The following is a 22,087-nucleotide window of genomic DNA, read 5'->3' on the forward strand; positions in this document are numbered from 1 at the left end:
TTTACATAATTTTGTCGCGTACCAAGATTACGTTTTCTCTTAATCTACTGTAAGTCCATCACGCCTTGGACCTTTTGAATTATACATTATTATACTCTTACTATTATTGAAAACTACCTAACTTAATAAATATAATATATTGATCCAGGCGCGGTCACAGCCTGAAATTTGGGGGGGGGGGGTCACTCACTAGTCACTTCACTAATATTTTTTTTTATCTGCCCCCTTGGACGGTTCTGGGTTGACAGCTGTCTAAGGTCGGACGCAGTGGTGGTTAGGGGTTAATAACTATTCATAATATGCAATAAAATATATCAAAATATTAAAAAAAGTCCTCCTTGGATGAGTACGTATTCGTAGCAACCAAGGTGCCTGTTTCTGCTCTGTAGTAGAGCAGGACAGTCAAGGAGAAGGTGTATAGATGTCTCGTCCTCCTCCTCGCTGAATCTGCAAGTTGTTAAGCTACTAACACCTATTCTGTTAATTAAGCTTACAGTGTCCAGTTAGGCTTCTGGTAAGGATTTTTAAATGATTCCTACTCAGTGAGCACTAATTCTAACAGTTTCTTTTTAAAGCCAGGAATTAGTGCCTTGGAGTATTCGAGGCCAGGGATCTCAACCCATTGTTTTCTGCTTAGTTTGCGAACCCATTCCTCGAGCACTTATTTTGTAGTTCTGGGAGATATTCCACAGACTGGTTCTGGGTCATGTTATAATATGAGACTCTCAGCCCCAAGCCTAGCCAGTTTGTCAGCGGTTTCGTTGCCGGGGACGTTACTGTGGCCCGGGACCCATACTAAGCGGATGTTGTTGTTTTCTATACACAATGTTAGATTAATAATTATTATCTGCGCCAAAAGTAGACTGGCCAAAATCTGATTGAAATTGACCACAGATTGATTATAACTGGTGTTATAACGACCTCTATATAGCTTTCTTTAAGTCTTAGACTTTAAGGTGATCTGGCAGTGGAAAACAACTATTTAAAATGTCCGGCATTCGAAGATGAGATTTCTACAGGTATCCCCAAGAAAATAAGATAAAAAATGAGCTTTTTCAAGCCGTTACAACCCCTTCATCTAATAAAAAAATAGTCTATGTCCTTCCTTTAAATCACTTTCGAAATTATTAAAGAGAACGGCATCAAAAGTCGTATTGTTATTTTAAAAATTTAAGCATACTTATAGTGGCGGACAAAAAGCAAGTTTATTGTTCTATTATATATTAGACTAAGAGCCTGTTTCACCACTTCCTGATGAGTGCCGGATAGGCTATACACCACTTTACTTGACAGATAAAGTATGGTGAGTCTATCAAAAAAGTTGTGGATAGCCTATCCGGCACTTTATCAGGAAGTGGTGAAACAGGCCCTTAGCAGTGATTTCATTGATTACTTGATAGTATTTCTTTAGTACTTTTAAATTTTATTTATATTATGTAAATATTATAACGTAAATAAAATAAGGTATAAAAAAATAAAAATAAAAAAAAAATAAAAAAATGTTTTATTTCTGAGTAAATTTGAATCAAATTTTTTCAGAATGTCTACCTGATGCCTACCACCGGTTCGGAAACTACCCCGGCGAGAAGAACCGGCGTAAGAAACTTGCACGGGTTCCACTTTTTACCAAAAAAGTGAGAGAAAAATTATTCTTTTAAAATAAAGTTTACAATTTTGTAACTTAATATTATATACAATGTCAACATACATAATTGTAAGTCATAATATAATGATGTAGAAGTAGCCTTGCAAGAAGCCATCCTACTCCCAAGATGTGCCATCTTCTATGAAATCATTGACCTTATAATAAGCTTTGGCACACAAACGCTCTTTGACTACTTTTTTAAATTTATTAATGGAAAGATTTTGAACGTTTTCAGGGATTTTATTGTAAAGGCGTATACATTTACCTTTAAAAGATTTACTGACTTTACTAAGTCTGATCACTGGCATGTCCAGCTTGTGCTTATTTCTAGTATTTCTACAGTGAATGTCACTTTTAACTTTAAATTTATTTATATTTTTTCTAACATATATTACATTATCCAAAATGTATTGAGAAGCAACAGTTAGAATACCAATTTCTTTAAATTTATCTCTCAGAGATTCTAAAGCAGACATTTTATAAATAGAACGTATGGCTCGCTTCTGCAGCACAAATATTGTATTAATGTCGGCAGCGTTTCCCCATAAAAGGATTCCATATGACATCCTACTATGAAAATAACTAAAATATACTAATTGTGCCGTGCCTTCGTCAGAAATTTCCCTAATTTTTCTGACTGCATATGCTGCAGAACTGAGCCCACCTGCTAGATTAGCAATGTGAGGACCCCACTGTAATTTACTATCAAGTGTAATACCTAGGGATACAGTGTTATCTACCAAATTCATCTTCTCATCATTTAATAGCACATTGGTTTGGACTTGCCTAACATTGGGCAAAGTAAACTTTATACATTTAGTTTTACTAGAATTTAAAAGTAAGTTATTAACATTAAACCAATATACTATTTTTGAGAGAGCACTGTTTACCTCGTCGTAGTTCGACTGTTGTCGCTTCACTTTAAAAATAAGTGAAGTGTCATCAGCAAAAAGCACTATCTCATTATTATTATCCTTTACTAGATAAGGTAAGTCATTTATATAGATGAGAAAAAGAAATGGGCCTAAGATAGATCCCTGTGGGACACCTAATTCTATTTTGGTTCCATTGGACCTTTTACTATTTACCTCAACCCTTTGAGGTAAATAGTAAATATATCGTATAATATATCGTAGGGTTGTAAAGTGAGGTACCGTATAGTTAGAAATTTCACTCTGGAGTGAGGACAGATAACATTTTTCATTGGAGTGAGGACAGATAACATATTGCGCAGAATAGAAGCATACCTACATAATACTAATAGTGCAGTCAATATATTTATTTAAATAAGTTGTCTTCTAGGATTTTTTTCTGTGTTATTATATTTAAGTTGCAGGTACCTCCCGTTTGTTTCCCTAATTTTTGACTTCGTAAATAGGCTAAAATTTTTAACATTTAGATTACAGTAATATGGGTTTGTTGGACTTTGCCCTGTAAAGTCGCAAATGACGAAAAATATTTATTTTGTATTAAAAATGTAATGCTAATTACTCACATACGGTTTTGCTCAATAGTTTTACTCCGAATCGAAGGAAATGACATATTTGACATATTTAATTCCATCGAGCCGGCTTGAAGCGAGCCTTCGAGCTGTCAGTTTAGCGGTCCACACGGTGGTTATTGCTCGATTTGGAGTAAAACTATCGAACAAAACCGTATGTCAGTACTTACCATAACGTTATGAAGTACATAATATACTTGTTATAAAATCAAGGTCGTATAGGATGTATAATATTACAAAATAGAATAAAATATTTTATGTATCTTTCACTTTGATTACATAATTTTATTTTGTGTAATTTTGATAAAGGCGTCTGTTTCAATATTTCAAACACAGTTCATATTTTTTATGTTTTTATTAACAATGAAAGACTATATTTACATAATTCCTACTGGTATTGCCTGAGGTGGTGGGAGTTAATGATGGGCGAGCAACTGGTGCGCGGGCTGCGCGTGCGCCGAGGGTCCGGAGTGCTCCACCTGGGCGTTGAAGCCGCTGTGGTCGTCGGCGCTGTAGTGCACTGTACGCACAGAGCCGTCGGCCTCGTGCAGGCTGTAGGAGCCGCTGACCACGTCTCCGTCGCGAGCCTCGTGCTGGGACTTGATGTCGCCGGTGTGCGGGTCCGACACGCTGTACTCGAACTCGTACTTAGGGTGGGTCTGGAAACGTCACGCGGCATTAGTCATGGTGCTCGATCACATTGCGTGTATATTATAACATATGTAAGGTCAGGTGGTAGACTCACGTTGTACGCCTCAATCTGGTGTCCGCCTTGCAGGCTGACGAGGGGCGCGGAGTGGGCGACTTGCTGCACGGGCGCGACGTGCTGGACGTGCTGGATAAGGGGAGCGGCGTGCTGGATGAGGGGAGCGGCGTGCTGGATGAGGGGGGCGGCGTGCTGGATGAGGGGGGCGGCGTGCTGAATGACGGGGGCGGCGTGCTGGATGAGGGGTGCGTACTGCTGGCCGTGCGACAGGTCGTGGCGGACGATGGACTGCGAGGACACGGCCGCGCCGTGAGAGTAGTGCTGCGCGCTCACACACGCCACTCCCGCTACCAGAAGTACGATCTGAAAATTACAATAATACTTCATTTGTTTGCACTTCCACAGCTAACTTCTGGATATTCCCGATTAACTTCGTTCAAAGACTCACTTTGGCGATCATGTTGGTGGTTCTTGTGGTTCACTCGATTATTGAATGATGCTGTTTGAATATGAACTCTGTTTTTATATTAATATCTGCAGGAGAATTTCGTAAATTACTGGTCACATATTTATTACTTGTTTCGGGGCTTTGAACTAACTGGTTTTAATTGAGAAGGTGCTACGTTTGTTATGACCCAACAAGATAACTCATAATGTGTCAATTTGTAAAACTTATCAGTTAACGCCCCATTATTTTTAGGGTTCCGTACCTCAAAAGGAAAAAACGGAACCCTTATAGGATCACTTTGTTGTCCGTCTGTCCGTCCGTCCGTCTGTCAAGACCCTTTTTCTCAGGAACGCGTGGAGGTATGAAGCTGAAATTTATATCAATTACTCAGGTCTACTGTCCCTTGAAGCTGTGAAAAAATCAAACTTCTAAGCCAACGCAATCAAAAGATACAGCCGTTTATGCCGCAAATTTTCGACACTTGCAAGGGAATCAAAACCTACAGGGTGCTTCCCGTGAACTCAGAATCTTGAAATTTGGTACGAAGCAACGTCTTATAGCATAGATAAAGGAAAAATTACGAAAACCATAAATTTTTAGTTACATCACATAATATATATTTTTTTAATAATTTTAAACTTACTACCCATTTCCTCATAAACGCGTAGAGGTATTAAATTGAAATTCATACCAAATACTCAGGTCTATAATACCTTTAAGCTGTCGGAACCCTCGGTGCGCGAGTCCGACTCGCACTTGGCCGGTTTTTTATTTATCATCATACGTAAATATTATGTACTATCAGAGAAATTGATTCATAGGCAGATGATGGACCCATGTATTGGGATATGTCAAGATGAACTGACAGATTACAAATGGCATTTACTTGATACGAGTACAACTCAACCAAATTACGTTCGTCAGCCCCGCCTATAAAAAGGTTTTTATAGGTAGACAGAGAGAATTTTATAGTTAGAAACTTATTCATGATAATCTGTACTAATTATTCCACTTAGACGTGGGAGAGCCATGCTTCGGCACGAATGGTCCGGCTCGATCGGAGAAATATCACGTTCTCACAGAAAACTGGCGTGAAACAGCGCTTGCGCTGTGTTTCGCCGAGTGAGTTAGTTTACGGGAGGCCCAATCCCCTACCCTATTCCCTTCCCTTCCCATCCCTATCCTCCCCACCCTATTCCCTCTTAAAAGGCCGGCAACGCACCTGCAGCTCTTCAGATGCTGCAAGTGTCCATGGGTGACGGAAGTTGCTTTCCGTCAGGTGACCCGGTTGCTCGTTTGTAAATATGTTTTGCGTTATTTCATAAAAAAATGATTATATAATAAATATGAAAGTGAGTCTGTCTGTTTGTTTGTTTGTTTGTTTGTCCGTCTGTCTGTCTGTTACCTCTTCACGACCAAACCGTTGAACCGATTTTGTATAATTTTGTATGGCGATACTTTGAATCCCGGGAAAGAACATGGGATTCTTTTTATCCGGTAAATATGTATGTACGGTTGTCGCGCGATAAACGAATTTTAGCGCAATGGAGTCGCGGACACCAACTATAAAACTCAAAGGTGACTGACTGACATGGTGATCTGTCAACGCACAGCCCCAACCACTGTACAGATCGGGCTGAAATATTGCATGCAGGTAGATTTTATGACGTAGGCATCCGCTAAGAAAGGATTTTGATCAATTCTAACCCCAAGGGGTTAAAATAGGGGATGAAAGTTTGTATATAATAATACTTCTTTACGCGAGCGAAGCCGCGGGCAAAAGCTCGTTTAAAAGTAAAGACAATCATATCGTCGCACGGCGCATCTTCGAGGCAGATCGCATTTAGAAAATTTTCGGCTCGACCATTTTCAAAGTAATTTTGTTGATAGTATTGTAGGGACCTCAGTAGGGACAATGTTCGTGTGAATGTGCAAATGTCATCAGTTTCGTATCTAGAAGTCGATAATTGTTTGTGACGATGGGCATTGGGCAGTAACTGCGTTTGGCCTTATCAGTATGTACTAGTATTAGTTTCGGGATAATAAAAGGCCAACTAGAATATGGAATGTTTGTTACATTATTGCAACCTGAGGACCAAGTAGCATGAGTTACTAGTCTGATAATACAAAAAAACTCTATTCATGTACTATCAGAGAAGTTGATTCCTAGGCAGATGGGGGACCTACGTAGTTTGGTTGGCGTTACGTCAAACCCAGCCGACAGATTACAATTAACATTGAATTGACAAGATCCCACCAAATGACGTTGGTCTGTCAACTGCCTAGGAATCAATTTCCTCGATGGTACAAACATTTTCAGAATTGAAAGTTGTAAAGTTTTTGAACTTTAGAACAAAACAAGACATATATTATTTTTTTAAACTATCCATGATTCCAATATAAGCTATTCAATCCTTCGATCGTGGATTCTTGGAAATCTTTTGTTATTCTATTGTGTCTCGCTCATCGGTGAGCTTATGGGGCTTGATGGGTTAAAATGTTTGTTTAAAACATGTTTTTTTAAATGTTTCTTTTTGTGTCAAAGAAAATAATAATAATACTTGCATGGTAGGCTAATATTATGTATTCCGTAGCAACTACATTGAGCCCTTTATTACTTTTTCCTATTCTTCGTTGTCTCTTAACAACTTCGGTATTTATAAATACTAGAGATCGCCCAGTGGTCGAAATTCGACCTTAATTTCAACGACATTAGGACTACTACGTTTAATTTGTAAAAAAATATTGACTATCATTTTTTTTCAACTCTTGTCTCTGGGACTCAGCTGATCTCAGACTGGCTGTGTGTAAGCATAAGTATCTAAAGGGCCCCCAAGACGATCAAACGGTTTGATTCAAACCTTACGTGTTTGATGCAACCGTTGGTTGTCGGTTTGAATGGTTTGTCAAACGACACTGCGCAGTTTCATTCAATACGCGCTGTCGAGTACACGTCTTGTGATGCAGAAGATGCTCTAGACTCTAGAGTTTAGATTCTAGAACGAGGATCGCGATTTTCTTATCTTATGTTTATAACGTTAATGTCCTGCGTTAGAAGAGAAAAAAAAGAAAACGACTTTGGTCCAAATTAATGGTATGGCGGTATGGCCTATCGACTAAGATAATATCGTTTTACCCACGAACATCTACAGAAAGTGCTAGAAACTACAGGTTCTTTTTTTCTTCTTCATAATCTAGCACTAAACTAAGAGGGTTTGATCAAACGTGTCGGAATAAGATCAAACGGCGCGTCAAACACAACGAAAATATGAAATTTCATTAAACAAGCTTCAAACAAATGTTTGACAAACCGTTCAAACTAGCTATGTAAACGATCAAATCGGTTTGAGTCAAACCAAAATTTACGTGTTTGAGTCAAACCGTTTGATCGTCTTTGGGGCCCTTTATAGATTCAATAAAAAAAACTATAATCCATTTTCAATTTGTCAACTTGTTGTCAACAGACTTTAACCATAAATAAAAGAGTATAATTCGTATGTATAGGCTTGTCACTCAAGAATCTGTCATTTCTCATGTGTGTGTGTTGTAGTGTGTGTAATGTTTTATTTGTTAAAAAAATGTATGATAAAAGCATAATTTCAAAATAATATTAACTCGATGCACTCCTTCACCATATAAACTATAACTGTGCAAAATTTCATGCACCTACGTTTCCTAATTTTTCGTAAAAAGGGTTACAAAGTTTTTCGTTCGCGTATTATGATGATGATGATAAATTGACCAAATAGTAATCGTTCTATTTTAAGGTATAAATGGCTTTATTTTTGGCATCGTAAAATAAATACAATTTTGTGTTTTAGGCGCTTTGCAGACGACGGCGCGGGCGGGCGATAGCAGATAGTTGGAAATACACTTGTGTTATACCGTATTATTCCAGTGCCTCCTGATAGTACCTAACTGCATTTCCATTAACTTGGATTTTCTTTGTTTTAGTCGACTGATAGTCAACAAGCCTTAGGGCCTGTTTCACCACTTTCTGATAAAGTGCCGAATAGACTATTCACAGCTTTTTTGACAGATTCTCCATACTTCATCTGTCAAGTTAATTGGTAACAGTGACAGTGGGAAACTAGATTACATTTGACTTGGCTAGTTTTCATCAAAATTATAATGTTCAGTAACTTTATGAAATGACTGATGTAATGAAAACTGACTAAGTTAGATCTAATCTAATTTAAGATCTCACATTATTTAAATAACATCAATTGTTATAGATATTCAATAAAGCAAAGAATTATACTCTATTATATTTTGTTCATAATGTTATTTGGTTCCTATACATACATATTATATTTTAATTTTCCATAGAACTTGGCACTCATTTAGATCTCCATCCTTTTTACGGCGAAGTCCATAGACCATAATAATGTTTGTACGGAACTTGGCTCTCCATTTTTACATTTATGTTTTTGGTGGGATAATAATAATAATTATTATTATTATAGAGAAAATGAATAGTTTGCGAGTATGTATGTTTGTTAGCTCTTAACCCAAAAACTGTAAAGAGATCATTGTATTTCCTAACCAAGTCTTAGGTAAAGTTTTTAATAATGTACTGAAAATAAAGTTATTTCACAAAACTCAAATGATAATATATTTTTGTAAAGAATACGATAAGATATTTTTGATTTCTTTTATTATTTGTAACAACTATTTTACTTAACACGTAATTCCTACTGGTATTGTTTGAGGTGATGAGAGTTAATGATGGGCGAGCAGCTGATGCGCGGGCTGCGCGTGCGCCGAGTGTCCGGAGTGCTCCACCTGGGCGTTGAAGCCGCTGTGGTCGTCGGCGCTGTAGTGCACCGTGCGCACAGAGCCGTCAGCCTCGTGCAGGCTGTAGGAGCCGCTGACCACGTCTCCGTCGCGGGCCTCGTGCTGGGACTTGATGTCGCCGGTGTGCGGGTCCGACACGCTGTACTCGAACTCGTACTTGGGGTGGGTCTGGAAACGTCACGCAGCATTAGTCATGGTGCTCGATCACATTGCGTGTTCGAATATATATAAGGTTAGGTGACTAGACTCACGTTGTACGCCTCAATCTGGTGTCCGCCTTGCAGGCTGACGAGGGGCGCGGAGTGGGCGACGTGCTGCACGGGCGCGACGTGCTGGACGTGCTGGATGAGGGGAGCGGCGTGCTGGATGATGGGGGCGGCGTGCTGGATGAGGGGGGCGGCGTGCTGGATGACGGGGGCGGCGTGCTGGATGAGGGGTGCGTACTGCTGGCCGTGCGACAGGTCGTGGCGGACGATGGACTGCGAGGACACGGCCGTGCCGTGAGAGTAGTGCTGCGCGCTCACACACGCCACTCCCGCTACCAGAAGTACGATCTGAAAATCACATAGTTAATTAGGTATTTTAATTGTTATCAAATAGTGATTTTATTGTGTTATGAATATGAAAACAAATATTATTAAAAAACCAAAAATATTTTTGCCCAGAAGACTTACTTTGGCAATCATGTTGTTCTTAATGTATTCACTTTTCTGAATGATAATATTACGAGTATGTATCTGGTTTTATATTAAGTCTCAATTAGCAAATTGCTGATATTGCAAAGGTTCAACAGGTTTTAATGTATTACATAATTCCGAAGTCACTTAGTAACATGAGTTAGCTATCGGGTCGCATAATTGCAAGTAATATTAAAGAACCTGTTCTGTGAGGCAGTTTTCAGTGTCAAATTTTTAAGACATACCAAATAAAAGGTATTTAAAAGACTTACTCGTACCTTGAAAATTATTTAAATTTAAATATAATTGTACTAAGTTCTACTGTGATACTGATGACTGTAAGGGTATCTAAACATATACCTTAAAACTGTAGAGACCATCATTTTGTACATAGAAACGTTACATGAACCGCATCATGGGCATGCTATAAGTAAACTACAGTACAATCAGCTACATTTTGTTCTTTCATCCGTTTGTAAATATTGTGTTGTGTCATGTGTGATGTGCAAAATAAACGTTTCGTATTCTTATTATGTTTCTTATTCAATATAGTTTCAGTCTAAAATAAATGCGAAGCAAGCAAAACAATTTTAACATCACCAATCAACAGAATTATACTTTTTTTTTTAATCTACACATCTACATTTCAATTAGATGTGCAGCTGTATATATTATTATAGCTATACAGCCTTTGAATAATAAAAACTATATACAGCTATAACCCTATTATTATAATTGAAGGCGTGACTGGAAGAACCAGGTAAGTAACAGTTAAAAAATTCCCGCATTTTTTTTTTTAATGAAATAAGGGGGCAAACGAGCAAACGGGTCACCTGATGGAAAGCAACTTCCGTCGCCCATGGACACTCGCAGCATCAGAACAGCTGCAGGAGCGTTGCCAGCCTTTTAAGAGGGAATAGGGTAATAGGGGAAGGTAGGGATGGAAAGGGAACGGAATAAGGGAGGATAGGGTAGGGGATTGGGCCTCCGGTAAACTCACTCACTCGGCGAAACACAGCGCAAGCGCTGTTTCACGCCGGTTTTCTGTGAGGACGTGGTATTTCTCCGGTCGAGCCGGCCCATTCGTGCCGAAGCATGGCTCTCCCACGTCAATAATTTTTGCATAAATGGAGGCTTTAGGGCCGGAAAAATGATTTGAAAAAATTTGTGGATTTTATGAGTAGCCAGATATAGTACCCAGATGGTAAGTTTGTTCAAATTCAAAAGGTTTGTTCAAATTATATGGGAAAAATGAGTAATTTTACTTGTGTTATAAACTGTTAGTTATCTTATACTCACTTCTTTAATTATAATCCTCCATCGGCTCGGGTCAAACGCCAAACAGATGGCTTCTGACAACATGAAGTATAGGTACTAGTACAGTCTTAAAACATGTACGTGGCAGAGCCATGCTTCGGCACGAATGGGCCGGCTCGACCGGAGAAATACCACGGGCTCACAGAAAACCGGCGTAAAACAGCGCTTGCGCTGTGTTTCGCCAATTCAGTGAGTTTACTGGAGGCCCAATCCCCTACCCTATTCCCTTCCATACCCTTCCCTATTCCCTTCCTTACCCTCCCCTCATAAAAGGCTGACAACGCACCTGCAGCTCTTCTGATGCGATTGCGAGCGTCCATGGGCGACCGAAGTTGCTTTCCATCAGGTGACCCGTTTGCTCGTTTGCCCCCTTATTTCATAAAAAAACACAGTCATGTCACTTGTCATTGTCATGTCAGTATCTCAATTTTTCAAGACCTTTATTATCTATCTTTAGAATTGACATTTTACAAGACACTAATTCCAAAAGACCCTAGTCAGTTAGTACAGTAGTTAGTCTGTACAGGTAGTTAGCTAGTACAGTATTAAAACATAATGTAACACAGTCATGTCACTGACATTGTCATGTCAGTATCTCAGTTTTTCAAGATCTTTATTATCTGTTTTTGGAATTGACATTTTACAAGACACTAATTTAGACACTAATTCCAAAAGACCCTAGTCAGTTTATAAGATCATTCTCTTTTTCTTCCTAAACGGCAAAAGGATCGAGATAAATTTTTCAGAATTTTATTGTACTTTTTAACGCACAGTTGAATAATAATGATGACATTAGACAATTAACAGTAACAAGTAGTGTGCTCAAAGAGGAAGGCTCTTTATACACTCAACTTGTTGCTATCGTTTACTAAGACCAATAACGAGAAGAGCCACAAAATTCTATACAAATCTGGACATTAATTCATTAAGTTTTGTGGAGGTTTTGGACCAAAATAATATAAGAATAATCCCTATACTTAAATTTAGAATGGAATATATCATATCTCTTTTTTATTGTCAAACAAGTATCCTTTTAATTCATTAGTTTGTAACAGTACTCCAAAATTAATAATGCGCATGGAAATCTTGGATGCGAGTAGCAGGAGATCGGTCATCTTGGCGTTCATTGAGAGAGGCCTATGTCCAGCAGTGGACGACTATAGGCTGACATGATGATGATGATGGAAATCTTCGCTAATTGTCGTAATCACGAAAACATCTGAATCTATGAAACTTGCATTTTGCACCTTGTTCAAAGGAAATAGAAGTAAATATCATATAGCCGGTGGCAAAAGCTCACCGGGAAGCCATCGCGGCGTTACCACGGTAACGTCCAAGCAACGTCAGGCGCCTCTACGTCGCTGCGAAGCGCTGTTTTTCTTAAAATTAAGTTTAAAACAGCGCTTGCAGCGACGTCTTCCGACGCTCGGGAAATACGACCGTTGCCGAAAAATTAAGATTTCAATGCGCATTATCACTTTGGGAGCACTGTAAGTAAGGAGCCTTCTTCAATATTTTTGAAACTCTCAAAATAACAGACAGTACTTTATTTTATAATATCATGTTACGAATTAAATTAATTGGTAATCAAAATTAGGAACACAGAAAGTAATTAAAAATCATAAAACGTTATGTATATTTATAAGCATTACATAAATATAAATTACACATCTAAAAACAAGTAAAAATAAGTTAACAACAGTCTTGTATTATGTAACTAGGCATCGTGGTGACTTTCAATTTGTGCGTGATGGCTGGGAGCTGAGTGTTTTACTACTGCATTGAATCTGAAAATAATAAACAACATTTTAATAAATATTATAATAATACTAGCTGTCCCGGCAAACGTTTCTTTACCATATAAAAGGCCGGCAACGCACTTGCAGCTCTTCTGATGCTGCGAGTGTCCATGGGCGACGGAAGTTGCTTTCCATCAGGTGACCCGTTTGCTCGTTTGCCCCCTTATTTCATAAAAAAATAATTGTGTGATGCTAAAAATAAATCCATTCTTATTCTTATTCTTATTCATGGCAACGTCCATCGCTATCCCGTCGTACAAACAATGGTCGCCGTCAGTCTCGAGTTGTAATAATATACTATTATTTATTCAACAAATGCACTTATCAATATAAAAAGTACCCATTAGCCGATTCTGAGACCCACTGAATATGCATACCTATAAAATTTGGTTAAAATCAGTAAAGCCGTTTCGGAGGAGTACGCGGCCTAACATTGTGACACGAGAATTTTATATATAAGACTAGCTGTTGCCCGCGACTTCGTCCGCGTAAACTGCATACAAAAAAAGTAAGATATATCATCCTCCTTTTCGGAAGTCGGTTAAAAAGTAGCCTAAGTTATTCCTTACTACATCAGCTATCTGCCAAAAAAAGTCCCGTCAAAATCGCTCCAACCATTTCGGAGATTAGCCGGAACTAACAGACAGACAGACAGACATACAGACAAAAATTGTAAAAAATGTTGTTCTGGTGTATGTAGCGCATATACATTTACATGCATGTAGTAAAAAACGGTACTTTCAATATTACAAACAGACACTCCAATTTTATTTATATGTGTATAGATGTGTATAGATTAATTACGACGACTTCAGTGATATTTTAATGTACAAAACTGATTTGCTACTTATCAAATCCACTTTCCTGCTACAAAGCTTTTTTTTTGTTTTCAACAATATTATATAACAGGATTAGTAACTGAAACTAACATTGGCCATAACGTTATTCAAAATGCATCCTCCAAAGGTAGTAAAGGATCATGCTAAAATTAAGGATTTCATGGCTAGGGTATAAAAGCCAAAAAAGTCCTAAAAACATTGCTGTTAATATTTATAGTGTTACGGTACGGCATCAGGTGCGCAAGTACATACTCGAACCTTCTAGAAAGGTCCAATGTTTGTTTACGTGTTTACCGTTTATTTGTTAGCGTGTTTACGTGTTTTAATTTAGACCTTATGGACTCAGTCATAAGGTCTAAATTAAAACATCCTCGAACCCTAGCACGTAACAATATTACACTATTTTCACATCAATGAATTTTTTGCCCTAAAATCACTACACCTTACCCGTGCAATTTATCGGAAGTATACTCCACAGTTCTGATGGATCCGTCCGGCTCTATGAGGGAGTAAACTCCCTTCACGCTATCCCCATCTCGGTGCTCGTGGTGGAATTTATTGTCTCCAGTATGAGGGTCCTCAATTTTGTACTCATACTCATATTTGGGGTAGGCCTGAAACAAAAATTAGAACATTTGGGTTCACTTTTGCCGATTCAATTTAAAAATAACCCTGTGTTAAAATAGTGTGCATTTTTTGCGTAAAAAAATATGAAAGAAAGAAATATCATAATATTATAAATAACTTCATCCAAACTGGTGCATTTGGGCCTTATGATCTCAATTTAACACCTATTAATATTAATTGCACACTACATAATTTAGTTTATTTTATTAGTGATTTTGCAGTAAACAGTCGTTTAAATTAGAAAGTGTTACAAAACTTTCGAAGACAAATTGATGTTTTGAATGAAATATAGCGTGTGCACTTACATAATAGTCCACGGGCTCATCGTGCGACTCGTGTTTCTCAGTCGAGTGTTCCGATTCGCTGTGATGGTTGGAGACGTGATGGTATTTCACCTCACTCTGCTTTTCGCTATGGGCCGAGTGAGGTACGTACTTCTGCACATGGTCTTGCAGGTTGACGTGGTTGCTCGGTATGTACTGGTATTTGATCTCACTCTTCTCCTCACTGTTAGCCTGGTAATGCGGCTGGTACTGCACATGATCCTGGATGTCAATATTGTTCGAAGGTGTGTGGTACTTGACCTCGCTCTCTAGTTCACTATACTCCGGGACGTGGGTCACTTGATAGTTTTTGACCTCCTCGTGTTGGTACGCTGGTTCGTTTCCTTGATAATATTGGTTGTAGGACACCGGGTAAGCCTGCTGAAAAGCGTAGGATTCAGCGGAAGTAGCTTCCTGCGGTAGGAAGTAGTTAAGGCTCTGAGTGGAAGCGGCCGCGTGATTTTTTAGTGCGTGCTCCACTTCCTCATTGGTAGGCGCAGGTTCCCTGTGCTGGTAGACTCTGTGGGTTGGACTCTTTATCACGTACTTCGCGGGGCTCACATGATGAGGCTTGTATCGATACACAACACGATCTCCACAATAACACAAGTTCACTGTAACGGCCAGCAGGATTATCTGGAAAAACATTTTTCGTTAGATACATATTTCTTAAACTTCAATTTTGTTACAAAGTATTTTTTTTTACTTTTGCTAACGTCATGTTGATACGGTGACTTCCGAGCTAATACTGATGATTCAGCATACAATTAAAGCTTAATATATACTAGAGACGTCGGAAACGTGACAAGAGAGAAATGAATCAATCTCAACGTTGGAGCTCACAGTTTGATAGTAGCAGCACGTGCGCGCTTTATATTGTATGACGTAATTTACGTAATCAATGTGAAGGTTCGATTGACAGGAAGTTATCCCGATATTTTGTAATTTAAATACAACATTTTTTGCACAATCTTCTAGACCTATATATGCACTAGGTACGTTATTTTTATCATCTCGATAAAACCTATATGTCTTAACAAATTTTTCAATGTTTCACAATTTGCATGACTAGCCAAGACTTCTTAGGAGAAGACACTTAAGCAATTATTACTGTTCGATAAACCTCTCGGACAGAAACATTTGGGATTCAAGATACTGCTATGAGGCTTACTATGATAATTGATAATACAACAAAACACCATAGTCAGAATTGCATGTCATTATAATTTTTGCAAATTTAACTTTCTACAAATTTTGAAAGCGTAAAATTGTATTATATTACATTTATGACTTTATTCTATTTAATTATATTATAAGTGAATTATTTTTGAACAGATAACAAACAACATTTCAAACCCTGTCATTGGATAAAATCCTAAAGGTTTTTAGGACATCACGGAAAACTTAGTTATATAATAGAAAGTTGATGAAATATTCAGTTTTTTAATATCTGACAACGACAAATTGCCGATCATAAACATTTAGTATCGTAATGAATTAGAATTATACTTTTATTATGTGTTATAAAAAATAAAGTGACAAATTATTAAGTGATAATATAAATTGTTTCCGCAGTTAACACAACTTAAAAATGTTGCGTTAGAAAATAAAATTTGGTACCTGCATTTTACGTAAATAGCTAGATGTATTTTTATTATTAAAATTTAATTTCCTCCTTTCCCTCATAATAATAATTAACATGACTATTAATTTTAAGTAAAAAAATTAGTCAATTATGATTTTCAAGTTTTACGCCAAAAAATTTGTTTATAATTATATAAAAATTAGCATATTTTAATAAGTTGCTTGAAATAGCATCAAAGCTGTTAGCTATGATCTACGATAAAAATAATAATAAGAACATTTTTATTTTGTCACCACACAACACAATATTATGTAAAACACAATACATACATAATATTGTGTGATGTCAAAATTGGCCCAAGCTCAGCTATACGCAGCAGCCAGCAAGCTAGCTCGCTGCACTGGTATTCTGGTATGATCACGAATAAGTTTTTCCAGAAATACGTAGCTTACGTATAACCTACTTAAATTCTATTTCAAGTTTTTTTTTTTACAAATTAAAATTGGCTAACTGCGAGTTAGACTCGCGCACGAAGGGTTCCGTACCATTTATAGAGCAAAAATAGGTAAAAAATATGTTTTTTGTATGGTTGCTCTTCTTCTTGTTTATTATTTATTTTATGTTTATTTTTTTATTAAAGTATAAATACAAATGAGTATTTTGTGAACATTGCAAGTGCCTACATATTGCCATTATTAATATCGAACAAAAAAAAGCAAAAAAAATACGTTTGTTGTATGGGAGCCCCCCTTAAATTTTTGGTATTTGTTGTTATATCGGCAATAGATACACACAATCTGTGAAAATATTAGAAATCTAGCTATAGCGGTTCTTGAGATGTATCTCAAGAACCGCTATTGCTAGATTTCCGTCCGTCTGTCTGTCTTCAGGCTACAGCCTGACAGACGGACAGACAGACATCGAAGTCTCAGTAATAGGGTTTTTTTACCCATTGGGTACGGAACCCTAAAAAGTCGCGTGACACAAATCCAATGCACAAATCCATCATATTATTTGATAAGCGACCGTCACATATAAAGTTGTAGAGCCACAAAGACAAGATCGAAGTGTCGTTGAGCGTTCAACTTGACGATCCATAGTCGTCAACAGTGATACAAAATTTTTCTTTTTTTTTGCATAAGTAGTGCCTCGTTTCATTTCATTGCGTTGTGAACTGATCCTTGTTACAATAAATCTGTTGCGATTTGCGACCTTTTTTAGGGTTCCGTAGCCAAATGGCAAAAAACGGAACCCTTATAGATTCGTCATGTCACAGCCACTTTTCTCCGAAACTATAAGAGCTATACTATTGAAAATTGGCAGGTAGATGTAGTCTGTAATCCGCATTAAGATTTTGATACAAAAATGGAAAAATTATAAAAAAATTTAGTGGTAACTGAAACAAAAATTTTTTTTCATCTAACCTATACGTGTGGAGTATCTATGGATAGGTCTTTAAAAATCATATTGAGGTTTCTAATATCATTTTTTTCTAACCTGAACAGTTTGCGGGAGAGACTCTTCCAAAGTGGTAAAATGTGTGTCCCCCCTCTAACTTCTAAAGTATAGATAAGTCTAAAAATAATATATGATGTACATTACTATAAAAGCTTCCAACGAAATTTGGTTTGGACGATATCTAGCAAGTAGTTCTTTTATATGTCATAAATGGTAAACCTTAAATCAACTGAAATATAAAAATAAATCAAAAACCTTTTAATTTCATTAAAATAAACCTTATTGCTGCTGCGGAACCCTTCATGGGCCAGTCCAACTCGCACTTGACCGATTTTTTTAAATTGAACGTCCAAATAGGATCTGAAATCTGTCATTTTGATGCTACTGATGCAAATAAATTTTCCATACTTAATAGTAATTACATTTTGTATAAGGTGATGTTTTTCTTTTTCATAAGTCGAAAAGTCAACTACTGGAAAAACGAAGGTATATCTACATATAACTTCAAGCATTTGGGTATTAAAATAGTGTTTTTATTCCAAGCTATCTAGAAATTTACTACTTTTAGTGTCTAAGCACATTAAAACACAATATATGAGTATTCAGTACACCCAATCTGAATAATAATAAGAACATTTGAATTTCAATCGTTCTTTGATCACTTACTTTATATTTAGTTTCTCTTTATGTTACTCACCATTTATATAACTTTCTGGATTAAGCACTTTCTGGATTAATAACTTCTTAATTAGTTTATGCTAAGAACTAGGTATGTGTCAAAGAAAAATGCAGAATATTACCAATGATATATTATACGAATTTATACTTTGACTATTCTTAAGACATTTTTTTTTCATATTGCGACTTTCAACACGTAAATATGATGTTTTTTTTAAATATGAATCGAATTAGCTAGACATGCCTTACTAGAATATGATTTCAGGGCGAATTCACTGGAAGTTTTAAATAAATCTATGCTATAATATTATGAATGCGAAAGTGTGTCTGTCTGTCTGTCTATCCATCCGTCTGTCTGCCCGTCTGTCTGTTACCTCTTCACGCCCAAACCGCTGAACCGATTTTGCTGAAATATGGTATAGAGATACTTTGAGCCCCAGGAAAGGACGTATCATACTTTTTATCCCGAAAAATGTACGGTTCCTTCGCGATAAACGAATTTTGGCGCAACGGAGTTACGGGCGTCGTCTAGTAATTGTCATAAAAATAAAGCTCTTAAATTAATTGTCAGATCGTGACTTAGGTAATGTCACTGAATATTATAAATAGGTCCATTATGTCGGCACTACATATAGGCGAACGCGTTGGCCGACGCGTTGGCCGGCGCGCTGGCCCAATGTGCAGAACGGGCGTTCGCGCGTTGGCGGTAGGAATTTCGCCCGTTCTACACATTGGGCCAGCGGGGCTAAAATGGTCACATTTAACAATTCCTCCAAATCAATTCAGCAAATGAATTGACAAAACTGTCAAAATGACAAATGTCAAATCAGTACAAAAATACAGAAATGAATTGCAAGCAGAGTTGCATTTTGCGATTTTATAAAAATGAATAATATTATGATTCATATCATGATTCTTCAAAGCGACCATATTAGCCCCGCAGCGCGCTGGCCAACGCGTCGGCCAACGCGTTCGCCTATATGTAGTGCCGACATTACAAAAAACTTCATTATAGATTATCTGATTTAATTTTGCGATATAACTATAGAAAGGGATCTTACCGCAAGTCATGGTAAAATATATTTTTTCTCTGTCAATCAGATGAGGTCACCGTTCATAATAGCTTTATTAGCATTCTACGATTATGCAATATCACTGCACCAGAATTCGTATACTGTATACAAAAAGTACTTAAAATACTATGGTAAATTATTATGCCAAAATAAAAAATGAAACAGGACGTGGTTATGAAAAATTATGAAAATACACACAATATGTTTTTTTTTTTTTTTATGAAATAAGGGGGCAAACGAGCAAACGGGTCACCTGATGGAAAGCAACTTCCGTCGCCCATGGACACTCGCAGCATCAGAAGAGCTGCAGATGCGTTGCCGGCCTTTTAAGAGGGAATAGGGTAATAGGGGAGGGAAGGGAATAGGGGAGGGAAGGAAATAGAGTAGGGGATTGGGCCTCCGGTAAACTCACTCACTCGGCGAAACACAGCGCAAGCGCTGTTTCACGCCGGTTTTCTGTGAGAACGTGGTATTTATCCGGTCGAGCCGGCCCATTCGTGCCAAAGCATGGCTCTCCCACGTATAAATATGTTACATAAGACACATTTTTTGTGTGATGTAAGAAATGTAATACATTTAAATAGTCTACCTTTATTTTTTAACGATGGTATGCGATGATTGCACATCCTTCGATTGGGGATTCTTGGATATGCTATTGTATTCTATTGTTGTCCTTATGATGCTTGAAGGATTAATGTAAGCTAATAATATACAGTTGACATAATATAATATTAAATATACAGTATATCATGTCATATTTTGACATTTGCTTAAAAAAACAAAGATTTTCGCTCACAGTGTATCTTAATATACATCGAGCTGGATTACATACGATGGTTGATCACAGTTAAGCAATGTATACTGAGTTGATCAATCATTATTAACGTTTGGCACCTCCTTTGCGTGATTTACTGACAGACGTTCATTAGTGTATCTTTTAAATACATAGCTGATAGCACATATATCTTGTAATTTAATAAGGGAGTTTTACGTAACCTATAAAATAATAGCTAGATTTCTAAGTAGCATAATAGTCCTAAAATTATATATAGATTGTGTTTTTTTTTATGAAATAAGGGGGCAAACGAGCAAACGGGTCACCTGATGGAAAGCAACTTCCGTCGCCCATGGACATTCGCAGCATCAGAAGAGCTGCATGTGCGTTGCCGGCCTTTTAAGAGGGAATAGGGTAATAGGTGAGGGTAGGGAAGGGAAGGGAGTAGGGGAGGGTAGGAAATGGAATAGGGTAGGGGATTGGGCCTCCGGTAAACTCACTCACTCGGCGAAACACAGCGCAAGCGCTGTTTCACTCCGGTTTTCTGTGAGAACGTGGTATTTATCCGGTCGAGCCGGCCCATTCGTGCCGAAGCATGGCTCTCCCACGTATATACGTGTTTTATACATTTTTTGGTATTAAAACTATCCACGTGATAATTTTATGTCCCTTAGATAGTTTTATAATAGTTTCAAAACTATAGTCTCTTTCGAATTGCTTATGAAGTTAAGTTTATTACACATGTATTTTCCTATGAACAATTTTTTTTTAATTAAGTGTCAAAAGGAACCAATTAATAAAATTTACAAAATTACATTAAAATAAAACCATAGCATAATATTAAATAGAGTAAGTGGCAGTTTGTCGGGTTGTCTAGTATAAAGATACCCTACTGTATACAATAATAATAATATCTATGGACACTTCACACCACGTCAGTTTGGCCTCGTGCTTCGTACCTGAAAGACTTGTGTTACGGGTACCAGACAACGGAAATAAATGTAATACTTTTATACTACACATATTAAATTTAAGATTTTTATTATACGATACACATATTTAATACACATCCATGAACTTTAAAAACTTTTTGTTCCCTCGGCGGGATTGGAACCTGCAACTCCCGGCTTGAGCTACTAACAGCCCACGAACTGAGCCACAGAGGAGAGAGATAACCTGCACCGTTATCGTATATTTGAATGAGTACAAATTTAATTGTCTTAAACATTTGCTAATTAGTTATAATAGAATAAGTAATGCTGTAATTACGTGGATTTCTAAGGCAGGAATGAGCAAAAACTCGTTCAAATAACCGCATTAGTTATATAATTATATCCGGTGTTTAACCATTGTTTGCCTTATTAATTTTGAAAATAAAAATTAAATATTTTTTATTCTTTTGCTAAACAATTTTTTCTTAAACTTTCTTTCTTAACCGACTTCCAAGAAGGTGATGGTTTTTCTTTTTTATGTTTATTTCTTACTTTTATAATACCGCAGATTAAAATATAAAAGCCATCTACTACGTCATACGCATCTATACGAAGTCACACAATCCTGTTTAAAAACATGCTGTATGTATTATGTAGTTATGATAAATAATGTACTTTTGATGAATTATCTTCTGATATGTTCTGAGACATTACGTCATATTTCCATATAGGTTCATAATAATTAATATTATTTTTAATAGTTTCTACTAAGTAGCTAGTGATTAATTTAAAAATACCTTAAGCGCTAATTAGATTTACTAATATTACATCAATGCCTGACTTTAAGGACAAGGATAAACAAATTGTAGACAACAATAACACGCGAGCATGTAGTAAAATAATAGCT

The 22,087-nt window shown here is 37.1% G+C and overlaps 2 protein-coding genes and 1 pseudogene across 2 annotated transcripts; all 3 read right to left on the bottom strand.

Moving 5' to 3' along the window:
* Window positions 1-3,562: 3,562 nt before the first annotated feature.
* Window positions 3,563-4,389, bottom strand: LOC121731414 (cuticle protein 19-like). Its single transcript, XM_042120827.1, has 3 exons — window positions 4,301-4,389; window positions 3,892-4,215; window positions 3,563-3,805 (listed from the first exon to the last, which is right to left on the bottom strand). The coding sequence occupies exons 1-3, from the start codon at window positions 4,310-4,312 to the stop codon at window positions 3,563-3,565; spliced, it is 579 nt and encodes a 192-aa protein (XP_041976761.1). The 5' UTR covers window positions 4,313-4,389.
* Window positions 4,390-9,022: 4,633 nt separating this feature from the next.
* Window positions 9,023-9,783, bottom strand: LOC121731416 (cuticle protein 19-like). Its single transcript, XM_042120829.1, has 3 exons — window positions 9,772-9,783; window positions 9,349-9,651; window positions 9,023-9,265 (listed from the first exon to the last, which is right to left on the bottom strand). Exons 1-3 carry the CDS (start codon window positions 9,781-9,783, stop codon window positions 9,023-9,025), a joined length of 558 nt encoding a protein of 185 aa, XP_041976763.1.
* A 3,017-nt stretch (window positions 9,784-12,800) lies between these two features.
* Window positions 12,801-15,442, bottom strand: LOC121731424 (annotated as a pseudogene).
* Between the last annotated feature and the right edge of the window lie 6,645 nt (window positions 15,443-22,087).

The sequence above is a fragment of the Aricia agestis genome, chromosome 10 (genome assembly GCF_905147365.1).
Source record: "Aricia agestis chromosome 10, ilAriAges1.1, whole genome shotgun sequence".
Classification (NCBI taxonomy): domain Eukaryota; kingdom Metazoa; phylum Arthropoda; class Insecta; order Lepidoptera; family Lycaenidae; genus Aricia; species Aricia agestis.

Excerpts from the sequence above, each read along its gene's own strand:
- LOC121731416 (XM_042120829.1), bottom strand. Across the intron at positions 9,266-9,348 it reads ACCAGATTGAGGCGTACAAC|ACCCACCCCAAGTACGAGTT; the intron begins GTGAGTCTAGTC and ends TGACGTTTCCAG.
- LOC121731414 (XM_042120827.1), bottom strand. Across the intron at positions 3,806-3,891 it reads ACCAGATTGAGGCGTACAAC|ACCCACCCTAAGTACGAGTT; the intron begins GTGAGTCTACCA and ends TGACGTTTCCAG.